Genomic DNA, 21,970 nt, shown 5'->3' with positions numbered 1-21,970 from the left:
TAAATCCCACTTAATCATGGTAAATAGTTCTTTCAATGTACTGTTGAGTTCGATTTACTAATATCTTGTTGAGAATTTTTTCATCCGTGTTCATCAGGGATATTGGCCTGTAATTCTCCTTTTCAATGAGGTCTCTGGCTTTGGAATCAAGGTAATGCTGGCTTCATAGAATAAGTTAGGAAGCTTTCCTTCCATTTCTATTTTTTGGGACAGTTTGAGAAGAGTAGGTATTAACTCTGCCTTAAATGTCTGGTAGAATTCCCCTGAGAAGCCATCTGGCCCAGGACTCTTGTTTCTTGGGAGATTTTTGATAACTGATTCAATTTCTGTGCTGGTTATGGGCCTGTTCAAATTTTCTATTTCTTCCTGTTTGTGTCTTGGTAGTGTGTGAGTGTTAAGGAATTTGTCCATCCCTTCCAGATTGTCCAGTTTGTTGGCATATAATTTTTCGTAATATTCTCTTATAATTGTTTGTATTTCTGTGGTGTCGGTCGTGATCTCTCCTCTTTCATTCGTGATTTTATTTATCTATTTGGGTCCTCTTTTTTGAGAAGTCTCACTAGGGGGTTATCAGTTTTGTTTATCCTTTCAAAAAACCAGGTTTTAGTTCCGTTGATCTGTTCTCCTGTGGTTTTTTGTTTCTATATCACTGCTCTCACTTTTATTATTTTTCTTCTGCTGCTGGCTTTGGGCTTTATTTGCTGCTCCTTTTCTAGCTCCTTTAGGTGTAAGGTCAGGCTGTGTATTTGGGACCTTTCTTGCTTTTGAGATAGGTCTGAATGGCAATGTATTTCCTTCCCTCTTAGGGCTGCCTTTGCTGCATCCCAAAGGGTTTGGACTGTCGTGTTTTCATTTTCATTTGCTTCCATGTATTTTGTAATTTCGTCTTTAACTTCCTGGTTAACCCATTCTTTAGTAGGATGTTCTTTTTTTTTTTTTTTTTTTTTTAATTTATATATGAAATTTATTGTCAAATTGGTTTCCATACAACACCCAGTGCTCATCCCAAAAGGTGCCCTCCTCAATACCCATCACCCACCCTCTCCTCCCTCCCACCCCCCATCAACCCTCAGTTTGCTCTCAGTTCTCAACAGTCTCTTATGCTTTGGCTCTCTCCCACTCTAACCTCTTTTTTTTTTCCTAGTAAGATGTTCTTTAACCTCCATGTATTTGAGGGCTTTCCAAATTTTTCCTGGTGGTTGGTTTCAAGTTTCATAGTGTTGTGATCTGAAAATATGCATGGTGTGATCTCAGTCTTCTTGTACCTCTTGAGGGCTGATTTGTGACCTAGTATGTGATCTATTCTGGAGAATGTTCCATGTGTACTCGAGAAGAATGTGTATTCTGCTGCTTTAGGACAAAATGTCTGAATATGAGTCCATCTGGTCCAGTGTGTCATTCAAAGCCATTGTTTCCTTGTTGATTCTCTGCTTGGTTGACTTGTCCACTGCTGTAAGTAGGGTATTAAAGACTTCTATAATGGTATGATTATTAATGAGTTTGTTTACATGTGTGATTAATTGATTTATATGTTTGGGTGCTTCCAAGTTGGCGACATAAATATTTACAATTGTTAGATCTTCTTGATGGATAGATCCCTTAATTATGATAATAATGCCCTTGTTCATCTCTTGTTACAGTCTTTGTTTTAAAATATGGTTTGTCTGATATAAGTATGGCTACTTTGGCTTTCTTTTGACTTCCGTTAGCACGATAGATGGTTCTTCATGCCCTCACTTTCAATCTGCAGGTGTCCTTAGGTCTCAAATGAGACATAGGGTAGCAGAATGGATTAAAAAAACAAGATCCATCAATATGCTGCCGGCACTTCTGTGTTTAGCCTAATGGTTTATTTCTTCAACTGCTGCCCTGTGTGAGGAGTGTCCATCACTTTAAGTCTTTTTAAAATACCTAAGGTTTTATGGGGCACCTGGGTGGCTCAGTTGGTTAAGCGTCCAATTTCAGCTCAGGCCGTGATCTTGTGGTTCGTGGGTTCGAGCCCCATGTCAGGCTCTGTACTGACAGCTCAAAGCCTGGATCCTGGTTCAGATTCTGTGTGTCTCTCTCTGTCCCTCTTCCGCTCATGCTCTCTGTCTCTCTCTCAAAATAAATTAAAATAAACATAAAAAAAATATACCTGGGGCGCCTGGGTGGCTCAGTCAGTTAAGTGTCTGACTTCAGCTCAGGTCATGATCTCACAGTCTGTGAGTTCGAGCCCTGCGTCGGGCTCTGTGCTGACAGCTCAGAGCCTGGAGTCTGCTTTAGATTCTGTGTCTCCCTCTGTCTCTGCCACTCCCCTGCTCACACTCTGTCTCTCTCTCAAAAATAAACATTAAAAAAAATTTATATATATATAATATATATATATTATATATACATATATAATATATATACATATATAATATATATATATATTATATATATATATATATAATCTCTAAGGTTTAGGGAAGGAAAAGAAATCATTGTTGAACCTACCAGCCCAAATCCTGCTAAAGAAGCTTGAAACAGAAATATCTCCTAATGAGAATATCAGTATGTTCAGTCAGTAGATGTGTTGAGCACCTGCTATGTTTCAGGTTCTACTGGGTGCTGGAAACCTATTAATGAACAAGCCAGGCATGGCCTGTGTCTTCTGGAAGGTTACAATAAGCTATCTCATTTTTCTGATACTGGAATGTGAAGCACTATTGAATAAATTTACCATGTACTGAGCTCAGCCCTGGTAACACCAAAATTTCTAATTGTTTTCAAGTGCATATACAGACCTTCCCAAGGTGAATTGGACATTTTCATGCCTTGATAATAAGGGACATTACCTAAATGTGCTTTGGCCTTTTTCTGATGCCTTGATCACCAGAGAGGGCATTGGGTATTGTGGGGGCACAGCAATGCTCTCTGGCTCTGGAAATGAATCGGGGATCTTTGAAGTGGCCCTTGCCGCCCGCGAGAGTTGTGCTCTCCTCACGGGCAAGCATTTTCTCCCCGCCTGCGTCTCCTTGCTCACGTGGGTCCTTTCTCAGCATCCCTGTCCATCCTCTCTCACAGCTGTCTGCTGTGACAGGGGAAAAACAGGCTGCCAGGGGGATCCAGAAAGTCAGGATTATTAAATCAATAACCGGAGACAAGATATAATGTGAAATTGTACACTCCTCCTCTGGGTAGCTGAGTTAACATGCACTGTTCTCATGGTTCAGAGATTTCCTTCTGGCAACTTCAGCTCACCAGAAGTCTGTCTATATTAAGTTGTTTCTATGAAGTCACTATGAGTAGAACGTGCTGATTTGCAGGTGTTTTAAGGATGTCAGAACAAACATGTTATTTCTGTTCATAAAGGTCCAAGGGGAATCTATTGATATAATCCCTCACTGTTGGGGTTTAGATGTGCCTGAAACCACTACTGAGTATTAATATTTCTTTCAACATCATAGCTATTCTGACTGTTCTTAGATTGTTTTGTCATTAGTTATAAGCCCTCTTAGTGATTTGCTGTCTGGATGGAGATTTTTCTCAAAGAGAGCCCTTCCTTCATACCTTATTTCTTTCTCTCTCTCTCTCTCTCTCTTTTTTAATGTTTATTTATTTTTGAGGAAGAGAGGGAAATAAAGTGTGAGCAGGGGAGGGACAGAGAGAAAAGGAGACAGAGGATCACTGTAGGGCTCGAACCTACAAACTGCAAGATTATGACCTGAGCCAAAGTTGGATGCTCAACCACCTGAGTCACCCAGATGCCCCACTTCAATCCTTATTTCTGCAGACCCCTGCTCATACTGTCCCTGGTGGTTTTCTCAGTCTCCTGTGACTGTGCTGCACTGTCACAGCTCTGCTCGGGGACGATCGTGACCGTGGGAGCTGGGACTGGTTTCAGACCGTCTCTCTTCCCACCACTGCTGTGTCCCACTGTTTGCCTTTGTGGAATATCTAGCAACCACTTGATCCATAGTGGAGTTCTGGTTCCTTCCTCTGGTTCCCTGCCACCTTTCCCCTTTGACACACCGTTCCTCTCTAGAATTTCCTCTATCATACGGACCTTTCTTCCCTCCAGATTTTGACAGAGCTGGAGCACAGCGGCATCGGGAGAATCAAAGAACAGAGTGCCCGCATGCTGGGCCACTTGGTCTCCAATGCCCCCCGGCTCATCCGCCCCTACATGGAGCCCATTCTGAAGGTAACCCACAATAGCTAGAGAGACTGGCACTTTCTCGCCAGGTGATCTTATGTCAGCTCATTCGGGACGATGGGAGTGTTTCAGTAGAGAAGTTCTTTGGCCCCAGGCTCGGGGACGAGGGCCACGTCAGGCCCTTCTCAGCGAAAGAACTACAAAAATCCCACCAATTGCAGGAAAGGGCTCTCTTTATAAGAGATAAGAAATGATGGTTCCAGCACATCATCAAATGTGCCTGGAAAGAAGTAGGTAAATAGTGGCATAAAATTGTTCCTTCAAAATGAAGAAAAAATGAGCTTTAAAATCTGAATGCGTTTAGAGGCATGTGAAATCTTTCAGAACTTATGTGCATCTGGGCAGATGATCACACAGGTATCATTTGAGGAGGCATGGGAAACGTTTTTAAATCATGGCACTTCCCAGCTCTCTCGTATGTCAGACTGGGCTCAGAAAAGTTTTAGAATCCACATTCCAGAGAAATCCTGGATTTGTAAAGCCTAGAAGTAATTTATCTGTGACTGAAATGGTCTCTTGGGTGAATTTTACTTATGTAAAAGAAAGGTTCCTGGTAGATGCTGTCCTGCATTCATTTTCTCATACCTTCTTTTCATAGGCTTTAATATTGAAACTGAAAGATCCAGACCCTGATCCAAACCCAGGTGTGATCAATAATGTCTTGGCCACAATAGGAGAGTTGGCTCAGGTAAGGGGACAACCACTTTTTCCACAGGATGGAAAGAATACTGTTTAGCCTCTGAGGAAATCAAAATAAGGCCGTAATTTCTAATCTTCTCTACCGCGGTCTTTTTCGTTTTGTAGGTCAGTGGCCTAGAAATGAGGAAATGGGTTGATGAACTCTTTATTATCATCATGGACATGCTCCAGGACTCCTCCCTGTTGGCCAAAAGGCAGGTGAGTACTGCTCTTTCTGGACTGAGCAGGACAGGCGCCTGGGAGGCCTGGGCCCTTGTCTGTCTTAGTCACTCACTGCCCCCAGCCAGTGCCCGACCCAGAGCTCGGCACACAGTAGGTACTCAGAAGTATCTGCTGAGTAAAGGGAAGGAAGATATGGAACCAGGATTCGTTGTCATCCTGACCTGGAGACAACTTTGAGGAAGTAGCAGCTCAAAGAAAAATCCAGGTCATGTATCAGAGCCCCGGCCCCCAGAAGGAAAAGGAAAGCCTGGGCCTGTGGCTGGGGAAGCAAAAGCCGCGCTTCAGCAGCCCCCACCCCCACCCCCACCCCCAGTCCTGGCTTCACTTTGGCCACTGAGGCCATTAGGTGACTAACATTAAGAACAGTCTTAATTTCCCTCGAAGCTCGATTTCTCCCATTAATCATTCAGGATGTGGAAGGACTGTGTGTTTCCTTTGAGGAAGATGGGGCTCTTCTGTATCCAGTGATCGTTGGCATCGGTTTGTGGCCTTGTTTTTATGCCCGAACTCTCAAGGATTTCTGTTGGCGGTTAACAGAACTCTACTGGAAACATTTTTTCTTGGAAAAGCCTCTAATACTTCGCTGTAATTATTTAAGGAAGAGTACAGACCATGCTTTCTCCTACTGACTCGACCGACCACACGATCTGTTCCTTGTCCAGGTGGCTCTGTGGACCCTGGGACAGTTGGTGGCCAGCACTGGCTATGTGGTGGAGCCCTACAGGAAGTACCCCACTTTGCTTGAGGTCCTGCTGAATTTTCTGAAGACTGAGCAGAACCAGGGTACACGGAGAGAGGTAGGGCACATGGCACACTCGGTCTTTAAAGATTTTGCTGGAAGAATGGAGAGAGATTGTGGCATTAACACGCTCTTGAGAGCATGTTGGTTAGATGTCCTGTCCTCCTGTTTCGTTCTCATAGCTGGCCATTCAGGTATGAACTGGGTATCATGGAGCATCGAGAGGAATACACATCAAAGCTATGGTCATCGGATATTGTGATGAATGTTTTCTTCTTCCCCTCCCCCTCCCCACCCAGGCTATCCGTGTGTTAGGACTTTTGGGGGCCCTGGATCCCTACAAGCACAAAGTGAACATTGGCATGATTGACCAGTCCCGCGACGCTTCTGCTGTTAGCCTGTCAGAATCCAAGTCAAGTCAGGATTCCTGTAAGTTGAGGGGACTGATGAGAGACTTATCACATTCTGCCTCACGAAGCGCTTGCTGGCTGTGTTTGGAAAGAGCCTTGGGCTGGTTAACAAATGACAGCACGTTGGCTCACTTCATGACTTTTGAGTGGAAAGTTGAGTTTTGTCTTAAACCGCAATAGGGATGCTGCTTCCCAATGTGTCTGGAATCCTTACATGTGTCCAGACTCTTTGCCAAGGGTCAACAGGCTAAGCCTGTACCCGCTTTTTGGTGCTGATGAGAGAGATGTGAATCATCACCCCCTCACCTCTGTTCATCTGTTGTTCTTTGTTAGTCCTTCTTTGATATTTTCTATTCTCCTGGTGCCCAAGGAGCAAGAGGGTAGAATTTATCCTCTCTGTTTTAATCGGTAGGGAAATCTGAGGCCAGGCTCGGGGGCATAGACAAACTAGTAGCTATCAGAATCCAGGGCTGTTTTTTCCATCAACTGGTCTGGCTCTGGAGCCCCTCTGTCTGTTGACAAGTAGCCTGAGAGATTGGGTAGGGTATGGGGTTACAGCAGATTCTTCTAGGGCGGACTTATTTCCGAAAGAGTGAAAATCCAGCAGTGGCTCTCCCAGCCCTTCCAGCAAAATGTTGTTTTCCCCAAATAATTTGTTTCCAAACTCTATGGAAGGAACCTTGTTGCTTCCAATGTATTCTTCTGTGTGTTAGAGAAGTGTACCTATGATAGCACCCTGTCAGACCCGTGACTCAGCAGAGTGGGGGCCGGGTCCCTGCGGGTTTTGTCCTTACTCAGCAGTGCCTGTCCAGCCTCTTGACCCACTGAGTTCTTACCCTCCTCAGTGTACGGTTCAGCCTCCCCTCACCCAGTCTTTGAGATCCTTGCTGTTCAGGTCTGGTGGCATTTGCCACCCCCTTCTCTGAAGTCCCTAAAGGGACTGAGCAGCTACTGAACAGATGCTGGCCTAATTTGGGGGTAACTGGGGAGTTGGCCTTGACTTTCATTTAGGGGGTATGATTATTTTTACTGACGGTTTCAACTTCAGAGTTGTCACTTGTAATGATAAGAAGCTAAGTTAAACAGAGCAATTTAAGGAAAACCTATCATGTACCATTCTAGGCTTCTGTAGTTGGGGTCAGAGAAAAGCCAGAAACTCTTAGAAGCCTTAATGGTGACAGCCTATTCATTGGGTCCTGATGTTCTCTGTCCTCCCCGTGAACGCCGATGGCGCTTGGGCTGTTGGTGGCACGCCAGGCTCTACTCCAAGTCGGAGTCACATCACGCACGTATAGCTTGTGACTGTTGCCGTCGTTCTGTCCTAGCTGACTACAGCACCAGCGAGATGCTGGTCAACATGGGCAACCTGCCCCTGGACGAGTTCTACCCTGCCGTGTCCATGGTGGCGCTGATGCGGATCTTCCGGGACCAGTCCCTCTCGCACCATCACACCATGGTAGTCCAGGCCATCACCTTCATCTTCAAGTCCCTGGGCCTCAAGTGTGTGCAGTTCCTGCCCCAGGTCATGCCCACGTTCCTCAACGTCATTCGCGTCTGTGACGGGGCCATCCGGGAGGTAAGTAGCTAAAACCCTACCCCTGCTCCCTCCGCCTGAGTCCTAGCTGGTCCGCTGAGGCAGATTATTTGCATATCAGCTTCCTGTTGCTGCCCTCTGCTGGCTGTTGAGCTGAGCACCTGTCCTCCCTCCTCACACTTGACGGAACAGGTGCGGTTGGCTCGGCCCGGTTTCCTGGGTTATCCCCTCAGAATGGTGATGAATGGGTGGGTGGGTGTGTGTGTGTCTAGAGTTCAGTGCATTTGTTGGGAAGAATGTTCCACACTGTGGACTTCTGGTTGCTTTCTCATGATTAGATTTAAGTCCATCATTTTTGTGGTTGTTGTTTTAATGTTTATTTATTTTGAGAGAGAAAGAGCAGGGGAGGGGCAGAGAGAGACAGAGACAGAGACAGAGAGACAGAGAGAATCTCAAGCATGCTCTGCGCTATCCATGCAGAGCCCGAGGTGGGGCTCGATCCCACGACTGTGAGATCATGACCTGAGCCCAAATCAAGAGTCGGACACTCAACCGACTGAGCCTCCCAGGCACCCCTAAGTCCATCATTTTTAGTGAGAATACTGCAGAGGTGACGTTCTTATCAGATCTCATAATGTCAGCTTCTCCCATTAGTGTTGATCATGAGTTTGAGCACACGGTTAAATTGGCATCTGTCAGATCTCTCCATTGTAAAGCTGCCTTTTTCGTGAGCCATCGAGTAATCTGTGGGGTGATACTTCGAGACTAGGACTGTCCTGTTCCCTGACTACCTTTTACCCCGTGGCTATTCACAGGTGATCCTTGCCTGAATCCGTTGTCACACTGATTGCAAAGTAAGGACTTTCTAGTTCTACCATTTCTTCTACTTTTAACAGCTGGCACATTCCTGTTAGGTAGAATTTTCCCCTTTCCTTCCCCATAGCTCCCTTTTGTTCTCTTTCCTTTCTCTGAACCACAGAACCTGCAGAGTGGTTCTGTGATTATTATACGTATGCCACTACTGACAACAAACCTGCTAAATAAAGTTTAAGGGGGCTTTTTTTTTTTAATGTTTTTGATTTTTTTTTTATGTTTATTTATTTTTGAAGGAGAGAGACAGAGCATGAGCGAGAAGGAGCAGAGAGAGAGGGAGACAGAATCCAAAGCAGGCTCCAGCAGGTTGTCAGCACAGAGCCCGATGAGGGGCTCAGACCCACGAGCTGTGAGATCATGACCTGAGCCGAAGTCGGACGCTTAACCAACAGAGCCATCCAGGCGCCCCTTTAATTTTTTTTTTTAAAGTAAATTCTGCATCCAGTGTGGGGCTTGAACTCACGACCCTGAGACTAAGAGTCGGATGCTGAACCAACCGAGCCACCCAGGCACCCCAGAGTACTATGTTATAAAGATACTTGAATTAATTTTTCTTATCAGTTTTTCTCTCTGTGATTATATATTCAACTTGATGTACATTTGGAGGAAATAGTATCTTTTTAGAAAGTATATTTTCTAACTTTGTGCCTGGAGGAGAGAAGTGCAGTTTATTTTTATGTGTTCAACCTCATTGAACTCTTACTAATTCTAATCAGCTAGCTTTTCACTCTAGATAATCATACAGTGTACAAAAAGAGAAAGATAGGGGGGCCTGGGTGGCTCAGTTGGTTAAGCATCCAACTCTTGATTTCAGCTCAGGTCACGATCTCGTGGCTTGTGAATTCTAGCCCCACATCGGGCTCTGTGCTGACAGCGTGGAGCCTGCTTGGGATTTTTTTCTCTGCCCTGCCCCGCCCCGCTCGCACTTGTTCTAGCGCATGTATGCTTTCTCTCTCTCAAACTTAAAAAAACAAGAGAAGGAAGAAAGGAAGGAAGATAATTCTAGTTTTTTGTTTTAGTCTGTAAACCAGTTAGTTATTGCTTTTCTCATTGTATATCCAGGACCTTCAACCCAATGTTGATTAGCTCAGTCAAAGTGGAAATCTTTCACCGTGTTCCTGATTTCAGTGGGACAGCTGTAAAGATTCCACTGCTGAATATAATGTTTGCTGTAGGTTTTTGGTAATTAGCTTTGAAAGGGTTATAAATGTTCCCTTGCGTTCTTAATTTGCTAAAGTTTTTATCACGAACAGGTATTGGATTTATCAACTGCCTTTTATTTGTCTGGCGTGATGATCGCATATTTTTGCCTCTTTCAGGGTGTTCATATGTTGAATTTATGGATATGTTCTAATGTTGAAGTATTCTTGAAGTCTTGTTCTAAAACCAACTTGGTTATGATGTATTTTTTTAATACATTGACTTTATATCTACTACTTAATTGAGATTTTTTTACATCAGCAATCCTGAGTGGAATTTGCCTGTAATTGTTACTATTTTTTTTTTTTTTTTACTATAGGTTCAAAGATCTGTTTATCTTTTCTGTTGCTTGTTAAAACAGTTTTGGTCACATTTTTCTAGGAAATTACTCATTTTATTTACTTTCTGTCTGTAGGTTTGCCTTCTGTGCACATTTCATAGAATTAGAATCATATGTGGTTTTGTGTGTCTAGCTTCTTTACGTGATCCTTTTGAGTTCATCGTGGATCGGTAGTTTACTCCTTCTTTCTAGCTAAATAATAATGTAATGCTATTATTGCTCAGAGGAAGTGTTTTTAATGTTTCCTATGCTTTCTTCTTGCGTCCCTGAGTTATCCAGAAATGGATATTTTAATTTGCAGATTTACAGGATTTCAGATTTCTTCTTTGGATATCTACTTCTGACTTAATTGCATTGGGTTTGTGATTCCTTGATGTTTGCTGAAACCGCCCTAATAGTCTAATGCTTGGTCCATTTTCGATAAATGTTTCCTCCATGCTTGGGAATAGTGTGTATTTGCTAACGTTATCCACAAGGTTCCACGTGTGTCATTAGATTTGAACTTACTACTTGCTGCGTTCAAGTCTTTTGTATTCTTGTTAATTTTTTGTCTGCCTAATCTGTCCATTACTGAGAGAAGTGAGATAAAAATCTCCCTTTACAATGCTGGCTTTATTAATTTCTCATAGTTTAGTCAGTTCTGTTGTATGTACTTGGGGGGATATATTATAGGTATGTTCAAATTTAAAATCGTATCTTCCTGATAAGTCGAATCTTTTATCATTTTGCAATGACTCTTTATATCTTTAATAATACCTTAAAATTTATTTTGCCTAATTTTAATATAGCTACACCATCTTTTTTTTTGGAGGGAGGGAGGATGTCTTTTATTATCTTTTTACTTTTAATTGTCTTAAGGACTTTTTGCTTTAGATGGGTCACTCATGATCATGATATGTATAATAATGCAGCTAGGTTATCCCTTTAACCTAGTTTGAAAATCTTTGCATTCAGTCCAATTACGTTTATTGTGATTGCTCGTAAATTTGGGCTTATTTCCACCATCTGATCTAGTGCTTTATCTGTTTGTTTATTTTCTTTATTTTCTGTCTTTTTGGGGCTTGATTTAAGCTTTCATTTTCTTGTCTTTTGCCCTCTACTTGTTGGCCACCTTTAATTTTAATAAATGATCTATAATGGGATATTTCAGTTGTAAACAAAAGCGGACAACTTCTATCAAATTCCCATACTCATTAATAATTATTAGCACTCTGTCAGTTTGGTTTCATCTTATTACTACCACCCCCACCAATCTCTTCCCCCCCCACACACAAACATTTTTTCTGGGGTATTTCAAAGCAAATTCTAGGTATCGTACTGTTTCACCAATAAAAAGCTTTTCCCCCATATAACCAAAATTACAAGACCTACAAAATTAAAAATAATTCCTTAGTATCTTCTAATATGAAGCCTTCTTCAAATGTCCTTGTTTGTCTTTTTCTTTTCTTTTCTTTTCTTTTCTTTTCTTTTCTTTTCAAGTATCACACCCAGTGCAGAGGCCAACACAGGGCTTGAACTCATGACCCCCGAGATCAAGACCTGAGCTGACCTCAAGAGTCAGACGCTTCACCAGCTGAACCCAGCCAGGCCCCCTCCTTGTTTGTCTTAAAAATGTATTTTTACATTTGGTTTATTTAAATCATAATCCAGATAAGGCCTGCACGTGGCATTCAGCTGATATATCCAATTGTCTTTCTGTCCCCCTTTTTACCCCACTTTTTTTTCATACCATTTATTTGTGAAGGAAACAGGTCATTTTTCCTATAGAATTTCCCATTCTGGATTTGGCTGATAATATCTTCAAGATGTCTTTTAACTTCTTGTAAACTGGTTAGATTTAGATGCTTAGTTAGATTCAGGTTCCTTTTGGTGAGAAATAGTTCCTAGGGGGTACCGCATACCTCCTATTTCAACAGTTAGTAAGCAAGTCTTTTCTAAATGATCCACTTCTAGTGATATAAAGGGTAATCGATGGGCTCAGGTACTGTGATCCTGTCTTCCCCATCAGCTTTTCTCCTAATCCTTTTAGTGCTCATTGAAGATTGTTTTGTAGAACCATTATTTCATTGGCAACTGGAAAACGGTGGTTTCTAATTCTGTTACCCCTTCTGGATTTATTAGCTAGCAATTATCTATAAAGAACTTTATGTTATCAACTATTTAGTTAATTTGAAGTATAGTTCATGCAGGAAGGGCAAAATAAATGCACGATTGTTTTATTAGTTTTTCAGAGTAATGAATCAAGTCCTTTGCAACCTCTCCAAGGTGACTCAGGCACCACCCCACGACCCCTGTTGTTTTTGGAGTATCAGTATCAACGTGTGTGTGTGTGTGTGCGTGCGTGTGTGTGTGTGTGTGTGTGTGTGTGTGTGTGTTCTGTTCATTGAAGGCACTGTTTTTTCTCACGATCTAATTATCCCACTCGACGTGGCTGTTGTGTTCTTTTTACATTGCCAGTGGTCTTGGTCTTTGATCGCTTTCTTGCTTTCTGGCAAAAAAAAAAAAAAAAAAAAAAAAAAAGATATATTGAGCTTATCAAGTACATTTCACTCAAGCCTTGTCATGGCCACTTTCAAGGAGCTATGGTTTCTTTTTTCCTTTTTTTTTTTCTTTTTAAGTTTATTTATTTATTTTGAGAGACAGAGAGAAAAAGAGCATGTACACATGAGTGGGGAAGGAGCAGAGAGAGAATCCCAAGCAGGCTCCACACTGTCAGTGTAGAGCCTGACATGGGGCTCAATCCCTTGAACTGTGAGATCATGACATGAGCTAAAGTCAAGAGTCAGACACTTTACTGACTGAGCCACCCAAGCGTCCCCAGAGCTATGGTTTCTTTAAGTGAGAGATGGTACTTAGAAACTGCAGTTTGTGTGCTAGGGTGCTCATTGCTACTGACATATCATTATTCTCAGCCATTTCAGTGAACAGACCTAGAAATAAGTAATTTTTAGAAAGAGGAAAATTAACCAATGCATATTTAAGTTTTAAGAGTTTTTACTTTGATTTTATACTTGTTTCTCACACTGAAAAACTTGGTTCCTTGGTTCTGACATTTCTATAATTACTTGCTTTATCTTGCAAAATACATACCTACATGTATCTTATATACATGTAAATAGCAAATGACCAGAATTAGTAATAACAGTAAGATTACTGAATGCAGTTCAAGGTTTTTTGCAATTTTTTGTTGTTCTTAGGCTGTGTCCTTTTGGAGATATACACCAAAATGATGTGTTTGTTTTTTATTTAAAAAAAATTTTTTTTTATGTTTATTTCTAAGACAGAGACAGAGACAGAGAGACAGAGCATGAGCAGGGGAGGGGCAGAGAGAGAGGGGGCAAAGAATCTGAAGCAGGCTCTGGGCTCTGAGCTGTCAGCACAGAGCCTGACTCGAGGCTCCAACTCATGAACTACACGATTGTGGCCTGAGCCAAAGTCAGACACCCAACCAACTGCATCACCCAGGCACCCCTTAAAATGCTGTGCTTAAAGTTGTTTGAAATTCTTTGAGTGATTGTCCAACCAACTTGATTTATAGTTAAATTGTTTCTGCTTGTTTTCAATTTTTAGAAATTTCTTTGAGGTTTTTCCAATTTAACTAGGTTTTCTGATTTAACTTTGAGGTTCATTCTGATTATGTAAGACATTAACATGGTTCCAGGGCCAAAACTATAAAATATGTTCAGTGAAGTCTAACTTCTCTCCGCATCCCTATTCCGTGTTTCTTCCTTCCTCTGCCATTTCCTATTGCTGCTATAACAGATCACCGCCAACTTCATTGCTTCAAACGACACAAATTTATTATCTTATGGCTCTGTAGGTCATACGTCTGACAGAGGTCATACTGAGCTAAAATCAGGGTGCCATTGAGGCCACATTCCTTTCTGGAGGCTGTAGGGGAGAATCCGTCTTCTTCTTCTAGCTTCTAGAGGCTTCCCACGTTCCTTTGCCATCTGCCTCCACCTTCAGAGTCAGCAACATTGCATCTCCCTGACCCTTCTTCTGCTGTCAGATCTTTCTCTCTGCCCACTGCCAGGAAAGGTTCTCTGCTTTTAAGGTAAGGACGCCTTTGATTAGATTTGCCACACCTGGATAATCTCCACATGTCAAAGTCCTGAACCTTAATCACCTCTTCTGAAGTCCCCTTTGTCATGTATTGGTAGGTTCTGGGGATTGGGGCATGGACATCTGTGGCGTACCATTGTTCTACCTACCGCACTTCCCCCTGAGGTAACCGGGTTTTGGTTGGTTTTTTTTTTTAATGTTCGATCATGTATTATTAAATCTTCTCTACTGGTGGTTAATTTTTTATTATTTTTATTTTTTAATGTTTCTTTACATTTTATTTTATTTTTATTATTTTTTTTAATTATTTTATTTTTTTTAATTTACATCCAAATTAGTTAGCCTATAGTGCAACAATGATTTCAGGAGTAGCTTCCTTAGTGCCTCTTCCCCATTTAGCCCATCCCCCTCCCACAACCCCTCCAGCAACCCTCAGTTTGTTCTCCATATTTAAGACTCTCTTATGTTTTGTCCCCCTCCCTGTTTTTTTGTTATTTTTGCTTCCCTTCCCTTCTGTCCATCTGTTTTGTCTCTTAAAGTCCTCATATGAATGAAGTCATATGATTTTTGTCTTTCTCTGACTAATTTCACTTAGCATAATAGCCTCCAGTTCCATCCACGTAGTTGTAAATGCGAGATTTCATTCTTTTTGATTGCCGAGTAATACTCCATTGTGTATCTATACCCCATCTCCTTTATCCATCATCCATCGATGGACATCTGGGCTCTTTCCATCCTTTGGCTATTGTCAATAGTGCTGCTAGAAACATGGGGGTGCATGTGTCCCTTCGAAACAGCACACCTGTATCCCGTGGATAAACACCTAGTAGTACAATGGCTGGGTCGTAGGGTAGTTCTATTTTTAGTTTTTTGAGGAACCTCATACTGTTTTCCAGAGTGGCTGCACCAACTTGCACTCCCACTCCCTGAGGTAACCGTTTTGGTTAGTTTTTAAATTTATCTTTCCTTCTTTCCTTGAGAGGTGATGGCGCTCCACTCTGTGGATATCCCCCCGCCATTTAACCCATCCCTGTGGATGTATTTTACGTTTTTTCCACTCTTTTGATACTTCAAATAATCCTGTAGCAAAAAGCTGTGTGTGCATATAATTTTTACCTCTTTTTGTACTTGATTGGCCTCATTTTTTACATTTTTAAAAAGCTTTTTATTTGTTTTTTTTTTTAGTAATCTCTACACCCAGTGTGGGGTGTGACCTCACAACCCTGAGATCAACAGTCACGTGCTCCTGTGACTGAGCCAGCCAGGTGCCCCCTCATTTTTTACACTTAGATCTTTGAACTCTTTGGAATATGTCCCCGTGTACAGGATGGATTCGTGTTATCTTTCTCTACCCTTGCGATTTTGCCTCACATGCCTAATTTTAATACCTAATTTTAAAAATGAATCCGTATCTCTGTCCTTCCCCAGAATAACATACAAAACTTAGAACGATTGCTCAGACTATGTTATTATGAAGTATCCCTTTTTTTTCTACCACCAAACTAAACGTTATCGCTGTTGTGTGCAGAGACACTTGCCAACTCACTTCTCCTTATTCTATCTCCCACCTCAGTGCTTCCTCCTAGCATCATTATCCTTCTGTAGAGCCAAGGCACATTCCTCTTGTGAGCATCCATCAGAGTAAACTCTCTGTTTCTGTTTTATCTGAAACCATTTTTATTTCACCCTCTTTTAAAATCCTTACTTAGCTGAGAATACGATTGTGGGTTCTGCAACTGTAGATAAGATCCCACGTTTTCTCATTTCTTTTGTTGAGAAATCATGATTCCTTTTCACTTAACCTCACTTTTCTCAGTGTCTGTTTCAGATCTTCTCATTGTGTTTGTTGCCCTGAAGCTCCACTATTGTGTGTATAGATACGGATTGCTTTCTTGCATCCTCTTTGGGATTTGTGGACTTCCCGAATATGAGGATTCCACCCTTCGATTTTTTCCTTGCAGAATTCGTTGCAACCTGTAGTGCTTCTCACTTTGTCCTTAATGTCTGTTAGTTTCTTCTCTGTATTTTTCATCTTTATCTCTCTGAGATTCCCTTCTAGATATTTCTTCACTTCCTGTTTCTGTTCATGAATTCCTCAACTGTGTCTTTGGACCTGTCCTTGAGTTTTTAGGTTCAACTATATATATATAATGCTTATTTATTTTTGAGAGACAGAGAGGGAGCACCAGTAGGGGAGGGGCAGAGAGAGAGAGGGAGACACAGAATCTGAAGCAGGCTCCAGGCTCTGAGCTGTCCGCACAGAGCCTGACACGGGGTTCAAACTCGTGAACCAGGAGATCATGACCTGAGCCGAAGTCAGATGCTTAACCCAGGTGCCCTAAATTCTCACATAAATAAATGTGAGAATTTAAGCATTTTAAACAGATCTGTTTTATATTTTTATCCAATAATTCCAATATGTATAAAATCCTTGATGGGTCTGATCCTGCTACTTATTGTTTCTGCTGAGTCATGCTCTGAGTGGCCTGTCCTTATGTGTTTTATAATTTTGGATCGCACATCCTAGCCCACTGGCATTCCCTGGCTCTGAGGTCGCATCTCTCCAGATTTACATTTGCTTCTGCCCTATGATCCAAGAGAACCTTAAGTTAATTTCTTGGCTTAGAGTTTCTCAGTCCACAGAGATGGTCCAAATAACCCATATCTAAACTCATATGAAAATGAACTGAAATTACAAGCTCTTGGGGGAGACTTTTTTCCTACCTAGATGTCACATCAAGGCTGACAGATGTCTTTGTCTCCTTTTGCCATTGGACAGCTTTAGGGGTGGAAGGGTCACCATTTCTCTTACTGTGTAGCCCTCTGAAGGTCTGGCTTTCTGTGACAGGTTTCAATTCTCTTAGTATAATAACAATATTTATTACCTTTTGTGCATTATCTTTAGGCTTTTCATAGTAAGGATATCTAACCCACCATATTTTCAGAACAACACTATATGTTCTTTTAAAATACTAACGTTCAGGGGGAAAAGAGAAGACAAATCGCATGAGAGAATCTACAGGAGAAGAAATGAGGTGGCTGCTGTGGAGGGGACACTCGTGTGTGGGTACCCTTGTGTGGCTGCTGCAGATGACAGCCACAGAGAGGCGTCCCCGTTACACCTAATATGAAATGACAGCAAGGATCAGGACACTTTGTCCTTTCTGCCCTGCCATCCCCAGCGCCCTGCTCTTCCTCCAGCTTTGATTTTCTACCTTTTGTCAGGTTTGCCATAACAAAAATTTAACTAAAAAACCATTATACTTAGAGTCCCCCGTCCCTTGATCTCTGGAATGTCCTTTTATAGAGAACATTTCACAAAAACTGTCAGCGATTCAATGAGGAGGCACCCAAGAGATAGGCAGGAACGGCCGTCCTGAGTTGAATCGGAACTGTGCCATGTGGTGAGCAGATTGTAACTGCTTAGAATCCATTGGTGTCCTTGTGGTTAGAGAATGCGTCCACACTCCCCTCGAGCCCAACCCTGTCTGTCCTGTCAGTCTCTCCTCATCAGATAATGAGTCCGTAAGTCCGTTGCTCACTATTTGAAACAACACTTTTTATTTATCCCCAACTTACTCAAGTTTCCAAATGTGGAAAGAGTGAAAATATGTATGTTCACACTAAATTGTCCTTATTAATGGGGGAGGCAAAGGCATAGAGGGCTATAAAAATCTTTTGGGGAGGGACATTTAGAATATGATTCGCTACTGAATATTGACACGTAGCACTATCTGAAGATCCTAACAAGATAAAAACTATGCCCTAAAGACCTCTTTAGTAGCAGAGGTTGCCTTTCCCCCAGTCTTTTCATTCCCAGCTTGTTTTAGCAGAAGGCACCTCTTCTTAACTTTTGTACCGTATCAACCTGAACAGGTCTCCCTATCTCATCCCTCCCCCTGTTTGCTTACTGTTTTGGTTCAAAGTTTCTTAGAGTTACACTGCTAACTAATGAATTAAGACCTAATTAATTAATTACTATAAATGAACCATAATAGTTAGCTGTATTTTTAGAAAGTAAGTGGTAGTGAATTAGAACTGAAAAGACAAGACACATTTACATTTGATTACAAATTTCATGTCCGTTTTTAAGTCTTTAGTAACTCCAGAAGTCTTTCAGTGATAGCTGGTGTTCATGGAGCACTTAATAGTATTCACATCCAGGTATTATCCCATTTAACTTAAAATAAACCTCGGAGACAAGTGGCCTGTTACCTGCTTTTTCCAACCAAAGAAGCTGGGCGCAGAGAAGGTAAATGAAGGTCATAGAGCTAATAGGTAGCATCATGGCTCACAAAAGCCAACGTGGCCCCAGGGCACCTGCTGTGCAGTAACTAGCTCACCTGGGGTATGAAGCCACCTGACAGTTGTTTTTAGCCCCAACCACTGTCACCACCAAAATTTTCGGTTCTGGGTTTTTTTTTCTTAGACTTACTCTCAGTGCATAGAATGGTGTGGAAACCAATCCCATAGTTGTCTTCGTTTGTTCCCACGGACTTAGGGTAAGCCTGGGAGTTCTACGTCCTTCCTGATGCCAACTTGCTGACCTCTTCTCCATTCCAGTTTCTGTTCCAGCAGCTGGGGATGCTGGTGTCCTTTGTGAAGAGCCACATCAGACCTTACATGGATGAAATAGTCACCCTCATGAGAGTAAGTAGAAGTTAATGTTTTGGCCAGTTCATCAGTGTCTGGGTCAAGGAACGTTCGGAGGCAGATTTGGATAACATGGGCAGTTTGTGGCATGGGTCTCCGGAGAGCTGTTCCAGCCCGAGGATAAAAAGCGGGGCCCGGTTCCCCAGTGGGCGTTGACGGGGAGGGGGTACCCCCTCAGAGGCTGTGGCACCCGAGAACAGGGGAGGGAGACTGAAGTCATTGTTCTGCCAGAAATAAACTCTCGAGTTTCTTGCCTCACACACAACAAAGCAATTTCACTTTACTATCACAACAGTGCTCTATTGTTCCCAGGAAAGCCCTCCTTCTTACGGCCCATAAAACCATGGCCTTAAGAGAGGTTGGAGGATTGGGTTTTCATAGGGCTATTAAATACGATGAACTCCTGGCAGGCACTGAGGAAGAAGGCGAGGCTTTCCCCCACTGCCTTTAAGAGCATAAATGCCACCTTCTGACTGTAGCAGCACCGGAGGAAAGGCTCACATCCCAGGTTTTATAACCTGCTTTAAGCAGGTGCAGAGGACTCCCCATCGGTGGCGATGTCGTTTTCCCGTTTGAGGAGGAGGCCTGCTTCCTGCTGTTCTGTATCATTTAAATGTCTCTGCTGGGGGACTTGCTTTGCCGAGATGGCTGTGCCCTCAAAGAATTGGAAGACAATTCATCCCCGATTTCTGTTCTTCTATGCCAGCTCTTTGTAGTTAGCTTGGAGGAAGCAGCAGGACTGAAATCAAAGTGGCTGACTTCAAAACTGGAACTTCCCAGAAACTGGGTCTCAGAGCTGAAAAATCTCCTGTCTGTATAAATAATTAAAACCACTCTTGCTCCCCGACTCCTGCCACAGAGGCCTTCATACAAGGAAGTTGAGCAGAGTGCTGGAGAGCAGGCGGATGGCCGGGGGGGAGGGTCCCAGGACGCAGCCGTGTGTACTCGTGGTTTGTACTCGTGGTTTGAAACTGGACTCATCGGGGACCTAGTCCCCAAAAAAAGACTTGGGCCCAAAACACAGGGAGCCTCACACCTGCAAAATGCAGCTTTCATTTCCTCCAAGACAGATAAGGTAGTCCAGGGCTCTTCCTTTCTGTTGATCCTGGGCATTTTCATGAGCGCCCCGAGCCTGGGACGAGAACAGTCTCTGTTAACAGTGATCCCTGGGCGGGCTGCCTGGTTTCTTCGAGGTAGAGAAGCCCATAGTAGCGCAGCAGAAAGGTGGGTGGGCTTTCTCTGAAGAAGGCACAGTGCGGTCCAAGTGAGCGAGCATCAGACAAACCGTGGAGGTCATAAAATCTGTGGTGTTTCTTCGGCAGAGGTTTTGGTCTAGAGAAAATAGCTTTTTCAGAGAGAATACTTCTCTCTCCGAGCAGAGAGAAATACAAGTTTTACCAGCATCTTTTAGTATGGTTTTTACTTTCTGAACTATTAGGATTTTTTCAAAGTTGTAGTAAAAATACTTTAGGCTTCTATAAAGTCCTTCTTCTGAGGAGCGCGCTCTCTCTCTCTCTCTCTCTCTCTTTTTCCCCCTTTGACTTTCCTGAATTATTTGGGGGCCCTAAAGTATTAATATGTGTGTGTTGCCATCATCAGTTCAACTTCTGTCATCATTAAGTCTCCCTCTCCAGAGGTTTTAGGCAAGGTAGTAGGCAGCTCTCTTTTTGAGTTGACTTGAAATGACAGCTTTTCCTGGAGTCAGAAACTCAGACCAATTTTGGGGTACCAAGGCAGGATCTGTGGCCGATCAGCCAAGTTTTTAGTAACTTATATGGAACATGACTCTCTGGGTATAGAAAAAGCGCTCCTTTTGTGGCATCATCCAGGCCTGAAAATGATGTGGGACAAATGGCAGGTGTCGTGTAGCAAAGTCTAGATCCAGAAGGGGCAGGAAACCTTGTTAACACTGGAGTTACCCCTGGTAGAGACCAGGTGGTACCCAAAGTAAAGAATCCACCCTGGGTGACCTGGGGGCCCCTCGAGTGATGTAAGCCTAGTCACTCATTCACTGTGTCAACGTGTTCAGGTGGCTGGACTCTGCCGGGTGCTGTGCTAGATTCTGGGGAAACAGAGATGGCTCAGAGGGGCTTCTTGCCCTTGATTAGTTTACAGTCTAGTAGAGGGAAGGTGGCAAAGAAAATTAAGTATTACAGGTGCTAGAAAAGAGGAGGGCAGAGGGACCCAAAGCGTGTAATGGGAGGAGAGCGAGAAAGCCTTCGTGGAAGTGAGGCTTGAGCCGGGGCTAGAAAGACCACGGGAGCTTAGCGGTCTTAGGAGTTCTAGGCAAAGAACACAGGCAAAGCACAGAAGAGCAAAGCAGCCTGGTTGCATTCAGGGAAAGGCGGTTTAATTTGCGCACTGTGACCGTGACAGGGGCTACAAAGAAGCCCGGGGAGAGGAGGGTTAGGCAAGGGGTCTGTCACGGGGCAGACCGCGCTCACTGCGTATTTCCTTCTTTTTGGACCATCTCAGTTCCTTGGTTCATGTTTCGGCAGAAGGGCGCCTGGCTTTGCTTTTCTGTCTCTTCCCTCTTTATAGGAATTCTGGGTCATGAACACCTCGATCCAGAGCACGATCATTCTTCTCATTGAGCAAATCGTGGTAGCTCTTGGGGGCGAATTTAAGCTCTATCTGCCTCAGCTGATCCCACACATGCTACGTGTCTTCATGCATGACAACAGCCCAGGCCGCATCGTCTCCATCAAGGTGAGTCCATGAGGGCGTCCTCTAGAGAGATTGCCAGCGTCCCTCACAGTCCGGGGATGATCAGCTAAGAGCCGAGACCCTGCTCTGAGTGACAGGGTGATGCTCCATCCGAAAGAACGCTGGTTCCCGAGGCGTGCAGTTAACAGGATGTTTACAGTCCTCCCTCGATTATCCTTGTGTTTTGTCTCCTTTCATGGCTTATTCGTGGTGAATGTTTTATCCCACACCAGTTTTCTCTGTTGTCTACCAGCTGATTCCTTATCAGTTGAAATAAGCTCAGAGAAAGCAAAACAGTCCCTAAGCAAAATGAAAGAGGGGGGAAGTGCTACCAAAAGAATGTAGTTCA

At 43.0% G+C, this 21,970-nt stretch overlaps 1 protein-coding gene across 1 annotated transcript in view; it reads left to right on the top strand.

Moving 5' to 3' along the window:
• Window positions 1–21,970, top strand: part of MTOR (mechanistic target of rapamycin kinase) — a 135,071-nt gene that overhangs the window by 25,445 nt on the left and 87,656 nt on the right. Inside the window, exons 14-21 of the mRNA XM_086715675.1 lie at window positions 4,046–4,168; window positions 4,779–4,868; window positions 4,985–5,077; window positions 5,764–5,898; window positions 6,140–6,269; window positions 7,576–7,826; window positions 18,826–18,912; window positions 21,457–21,624. Coding sequence (XP_086571801.1) covers window positions 4,046–4,168; window positions 4,779–4,868; window positions 4,985–5,077; window positions 5,764–5,898; window positions 6,140–6,269; window positions 7,576–7,826; window positions 18,826–18,912; window positions 21,457–21,624 — 1,077 coding nt within the window. The remainder of the gene's footprint in view (window positions 1–4,045; window positions 4,169–4,778; window positions 4,869–4,984; window positions 5,078–5,763; window positions 5,899–6,139; window positions 6,270–7,575; window positions 7,827–18,825; window positions 18,913–21,456; window positions 21,625–21,970) is intronic.

This window comes from Puma concolor, chromosome C1 (genome assembly GCF_028749965.1).
Source record: "Puma concolor isolate L17-30 chromosome C1, mPumCon1.1.hap2, whole genome shotgun sequence".
Lineage (NCBI taxonomy): Eukaryota > Metazoa > Chordata > Mammalia > Carnivora > Felidae > Puma > Puma concolor.
This window is presented reverse-complemented; position numbering and strand designations above follow the sequence as displayed.